General features: G+C 48.6%; 1 protein-coding gene across 2 annotated transcripts in view; it reads left to right on the forward strand.

Annotated features, from left to right (window-relative positions):
• Window positions 1–5430, forward strand: part of GRIK3 (glutamate ionotropic receptor kainate type subunit 3) — a 197290-nt gene extending 191860 nt beyond the window's left edge. For both annotated transcript variants that reach the window (XM_033157504.1, XM_033157505.1), the window contains exons 14-16: window positions 2991–3213; window positions 3417–3667; window positions 4796–5430. In XM_033157504.1, coding sequence (XP_033013395.1) covers window positions 2991–3213; window positions 3417–3667; window positions 4796–4990 — 669 coding nt within the window. In that variant the 3' untranslated portion in view covers window positions 4991–5430. The remainder of the gene's footprint in view (window positions 1–2990; window positions 3214–3416; window positions 3668–4795) is intronic.
• Window positions 5431–6000: the final 570 nt, after the last annotated feature.

Genomic DNA, 6000 nt, shown 5'->3' on the forward strand with positions numbered 1-6000 from the left:
ATCCCAAATCAGTGACACTCCCACTGGTTCAAGGACCTTTGTTCCCAACGGGACATTTTGTGTCCCGTTGCACACTAAACAGAAAAGCCTTCTAAACCCCAATGCCAGAACAGTATGGAGCAGGCAGAAAATGTAATTCCCAAAGGCCATTTGAGGGAGCCACCCTAAAGAGATCTTTAGTGGACATCTGGCTATTGCACTGAGTCGGGAGCAGGTAGTCATGCTAGATCCAAAGTGGGTGGCCACTCCTTATGAAAGCATGTGTGCTGGGGAGCTAGTATGGTGTAGTGGTTCTGGTGTTGGACTAGGACCTGGGAGACCAGGGTTCAAATCCTCACTTGGCCATGGGTGACCTTGAGCTCAGCCACTGCCTCTCATCCTAACCTACCTCACAGAGTTGTTCTGGGGATTAATTAATGCGGGGAAGAACTCTGTAAGTCACCTTGAGCTCCGTGGAGAAGAAGGTGGGATATAAGTGAAATAGAGAGATAAATGTGTTATGGTTCAGGGTTATGCCCAAATGTGGCCAGATTCTGTTCTGTTCGGTCTGTAATCTGTTGTGGAAAGTGCTGGAATTAAAATGTTCTTCGCCTAATGGTTGGTATATGACTCCTTAGCTACCGTTTATGACTCTCGCTTTTAAAACAGCAAACGAAATGAGCTGCACCTCCCTCCCATACAAAAGCAATAACAACAAACAGTCCAGAGTGCATTTAAAGACAAGATAATGGCTCCTACAAGAAGGGGCCCCGTAGCTCACCGAATGGCTTCAGTGATGTGAGGCAGGCCTCCCTCCTCCAAGGCGGAAAACTCCCACAACTGGGTTGAGAGAACTTGATGGTAATAAGAAGAAGTATATCATACCCTGAAGCTCTTCTGAGCCATATCGTCTCCATTGCATGATTTAGGTAAAAGTCAATAACAGCGCCACCCCTCCCCCACCCATCCTGCCAACTTGGCTGCTGCCAGCTGAGATTGTATTTCTATACCAGTGTGGTGTAGTGGTTAAGAGCGGTAGACTCGTAATCTGGGGAACCGGGTTCGTGTCTCCACTCCTCCACATGCAGCTGCTGGGTGACCTTGGGCCAGTCACACTTCTCTGAAGTCTCTCAGCCCCACTCACCTCACAGAGTGTTTGTTGTGGGGGAGGAAGGGAAAGGAGAATGTTAGCCGCTTTGAGACTCCTTAGGGTAGTGAAAAGCGGGATATCAAATCCAAACTCTTCTTCTTCTTCTTCTTCTATAGTTATCTTCAGTGTGTGAAATACTTTGCAGTTCTTCCCTAGTTTAACTTCACAATAGCTTTCCGGCATAGGAAATACTAAGTAACATTTGAATAGGGACTGCCCAATTGTAACTTAGATTGTTTTAGAGCAGGGGTAAAAAGGTAAAGGTAAAGGGACCCCTGACCATTAGGTCCAGTCCAGTCATGTCCGACTCTGGGGTTGTGGCGCTCATCTTGCATTACTGGCCGAGGGAGCCGGCATAAAGCTTCTGGGTCATGTGGCCAGCATGACAAAGCCACTTCTGGCGAACCACAGCAGCGTACGGAAACGGCGTTTACCTTCCTGCCGGAGTGGTACCTATTTATCTACTTGCACTTTTACGTGCTTTCAAACTGCTAGGTGGGCAGGAGCTGGGTCCAAGCACCTACCGCCCCCTAATGCATCTTTCTCGATGGTTAAATTTCCTTACCACCCACCAGTACTCAATGGAAGGAGGATTCAGCTTGTACCATAGAACCCCCTACCGCCCATCTAGAATCCTGAAATGCCCACTAGTGGGCAGTAGGGACCAAGTTGACAGCCCCTGTTTTAGAGGAACAAAAGAATACTCCCTGCTGGAAGGAAGCAAAGGTCCTTCATTCTGCTTCTAGCTCTCGCCCCCAATCACCCACCAGCATGGAAGCGATGTCAGCTGCCTGTTTGTCCGCCATTTCTGATATTCGGAGGCACACTGTTTTCGTATCTGAAAGTTCTAGGTAACAGATGTTGATAGACACATCCCTCTCCGTTTATTCATTTTTTAAGCCACCGAAAGCAGTAGCTATCATTGCATTTTGTGGCAATGAATTCTACTCATTCATTCATTCATTCTATACCTCCTTTGGCCTGTCCTAAACCTATAGGCATAGCCAGGGGGGCAGGAGGGCAGCTGCCCCCCAAATCAATAAAAATGCTTTACTACCTGAGTTTCTGCCCCCTCCCTTATCAAAAGTCTCCCCCTCTAACAAAAATCCTGGCTATGCCCATGCCTGAAACTTGTGCCCAACAACTGCATTGGGTGACCCAGAATTCCAGCATTAAGAGAGAGGGAGAATAATATCATCCATTTGTTCCCTTTCCACTGGTAATCTAGGGGTGTTACATTCAGAAAAAAGATGAGCCAAGAATGTGTGTACATCCTATGCACAACTCAAGCCAGTTCTCTAGATGTTTTGGATTACAACTCTCATCAGTCCTTTAGCTTCTTTGTATAGCCAGGCTGCTAGGTTGGCAAAGGCTGTTCTGTGTACTGACACAAAGTACTATCAAGCAACTTAGAAACCTGAATTGAGATACCATCCATCATGAGAAGCAATAGGAGAACAGTTGGTTTCTCTCAGAATGATTGTGTGTGAGAGAGAGTCAGAGTGAGAGACAGACAGACAGACAGACAGACAATCTGGGCAACTGCAGAGTACGGTTGAATAAGCCTTTCCTGTGCAGCCACAGTACAAGCCATGGTCCATCACCAGCATTTTGCAGACCAGATGCTTTCTTTCAGTGCTGAAATTGAGTTCCAGGGTTGGCATGCCCTATTGTATAAGCATCTCCTGGGACATGAAACACCTTTGACAGATCAGTGGAAGGAGGAAGCGCTGTGATGCTTTCAGGTTGGACAGGAGAGGGGAAAGAGTGTCTGTGTGGGATAGATGCCTTTTTGCAACCATGGGCTTCCTGCCATTATGAAATACGTTGTTTTCTGTTTTCCACGGGTCCGCCATTTTAGAAATCCAGGATCTCCACTTTTGAAAAGATGTGGGCCTTCATGAGCAGCAAGCCCTCATCTCTCGTTAAGAACAACGAAGAAGGGATCCAGCGTGCTCTCACCTCCGACTATGCCTTGCTGATGGAATCCACCACCATTGAGTACATCACCCAAAGAAACTGCAACCTGACTCAGATTGGGGGTCTCATAGACTCCAAGGGCTATGGGATCGGCACTCCTATGGGTGAGGAAAAGCAAGAACTGGGTTTGCTAAGGGCATGTTCCTAGTAGCTGCTCCAAATGCTGGGTTGGGGGCTCACTGGCTCCTGCAGTGCTTCCAGGTTGGGTTGCAGGAGAGGGATCCAGCTCGTTGGGGTGCAGAGCCTTTGGCTTTCTTTGCTTTGCATATAATGGCGGGCCCACCTTCTCTGTGCCTCCCACTTTCAGGTTCACCCTACAGGGACAAGATCACCATTGCGATCCTCCAGCTCCAGGAAGAGGCCAAGCTGCATGCCTTGAAGGACAAGTGGTGGAGAAGCAATGGCTGCCCTGAGGAGGAGAACAAAGAAGCCAGCGCCCTCGGGATCCAGAACATCGGGGGGCTCTTCATCGTCCTGGCAGCTGGCCTGGTCCTCTCCATTTTCGTGGCCACCCTGGAGTTCATCTACAAGCTGCGCAAAACAGCAGAACGGGAGCAGGTATGGGCTGTGGCAGGACCACACAGGGACCACCAATCTGACCCCCACAAAAAAAGCCACAATCTGAACAAGGAAGGGATATACCTGAACCCCTATGACCCCCATATAGGAACTTTCTATCCAAAAGCAGCCCCTCCCCTTTTTGGTCAACAACACAGAATCAGTGATAAATCGCCACCATGAGTCGTGGTTAAAGAGGGCTACGAGTTATTTTGAAGGCTTAAAAAAAGGACTGGACTCATTCACAAGCTCCCTTCCAAAGAAAGTGTGTGGGCTTAAAGGAGGAGGGAGCCAGCCTGCCAATCTTCTCCTCTCCTGGCTTGTGCACATTCAGTATGATGCTTGAAAGGGGGTTGTATTATTATTATTATTATTATTATTATTATTATTATTATTATTATTTGATAATTTTTACCTGCCCTTTGCACTAATGTTCTAGGTTAGCTTACAGCATTAAAACAGCAATATATATATATATATAATGTGGTGGCCCTTAAACTGTGAAGCTCCCTCCCCACAGAGGTGGTATTTGGCAGATACATTGAATAGCTTCCAGAGAGTGTTGAAGACGTAAATCCTTACTCTGGCTTGAGGTGCATATTTTCAGGACTCCGTCCCCTTATTTTGATAGCTCTAAGTTGTTTTAAGTTGGTTTTTATATTGTGTTTTAATGCAGCAACCTGCCCTGGGACTTTAGTAATAATAATACCTTAATACTGAGAATAATACTCTGGTCTAAATAAATGAATGAATAAAATGACCTTCGGTGTTGCTAATGCAGCAGTTTGACTTTGCCCCCAGAGATGCCAACAATGAACATACAAAAGTGTTTTATAAATCCTTTCCTCATGAGAATGCACCAGTAACACTACAACAACCATGAGATCCAGAAACTTGTCCTCTTGGCTCCAATTCTGCCCCAGGCAGCATGCTCACATGCATACATGGCACACTGGCCTGTAATGATCCCCTGGTCCTTGACAAGTCTGTTTCCTGCATGCTTCCCATTTCAGTAAGCGAGAGCCATTGCAGGCTGATTATGCTTGCGGCATTCCCAGGTCACATGCTGACTTCTGCCTCAAGGTTATTGCACCCCAAGTCTAATGCAAGCCTCCTCCTTTCTTCCAGCGTTCCTTCTGCAGCGCCATGGCTGACGAGATCAGGCTCTCTCTCACCTGCCACCGCCGGGTGAAACACAAGCCCCAGCCCCCTGTCATGGTGAAGACAGATGCCGTCATCAACATGCACACGTTCAATGACAGGCGGCTTCCCGGCAAGGACAACATGGCCTGCAACACGGGACTGACCCCCGTGTTCCCTTGATGGGGTGTGGAGGGTCAAACACCAGGGAGGGGCTTGCTGGAGATGGGTGGGGAGAAAGGCGCACCAGGACTGCAGAAGCAGAGAAAAGGAGGGAGAACGAACCCCCAGTTTTTGAGAACAAGGCCTTCAATGTAACTTCAGCCATCATCCAACTTGGATACAAGAACCCGAAGCATGGATCGCGACGCCTTCAGTTGGGAGTCGTTTGATTATTATTATTTTTCCAGATCAAGGTTTAAGCAGCACCATGGACTCCTCGGCACCCAAGCCCTGCCCCTCCCCAAGACACACCCAGGAGGAGTCTTCATGTTTACATATCAAATGGATGGAAGACATAAAAAAAAGCCAGGGCATGGACTGATCTGGGGCAGAGGAGAGCCGCCGTAAAGTCTGCGAATCCGACCCTTCCATTTCAGTATGGCAATAAACAAAGCAACCACGTGGGGTGGGGGTGGGTGGGGGTGGAACCTGGATTGGCTTGCGCAGCATGTGCCAGAGACAGTGTGGGAGAGAGTTGTGGGGTGGAGAGCAGGGGAGGAGACTCCTGGTCAAAGTCACAAGCCTTTCCCTTGAAGGAACCCAATGGTGGCCTCAGTGCTGTGCTGGACTCTCGTGCACCAGGAAGCCCCCACTGGGCCACCAGCACACCTGTCTTGCATGGGTGTGTTGTGGGCTCCTACCTGGGGAGAGGAGACAGCAGGGGAAGCCTCTTTTATTCAGGGGGAGGGGGAGGGGGATTGGGTTTCCATTTGTCTGACAGGAACCGTTAAGGGGGGAGAGGGTATGTCCACAGTGACACAAGCAAGCATTGCCTCTACTTGGAGGTGTGGATTCCTGGCACTTGGAGGAGGAGGAGGAGGAATTGTATCCTTCAGACAGTGCCTCCTGCAACACTGTGGTGCCATCTGCTCCAAGTCAGTTATGTGAGACCAAGCAAAGCCACCATCCTTGGGGGAAAGAGGTTGGCCTCAGGAAGGCTAACATAATCTGCAAATGGGTAATGATGACCA

This window comes from Lacerta agilis, chromosome 8 (assembly GCF_009819535.1).
Source record: "Lacerta agilis isolate rLacAgi1 chromosome 8, rLacAgi1.pri, whole genome shotgun sequence".
Classification (NCBI taxonomy): Eukaryota; Metazoa; Chordata; class Lepidosauria; order Squamata; family Lacertidae; genus Lacerta; species Lacerta agilis.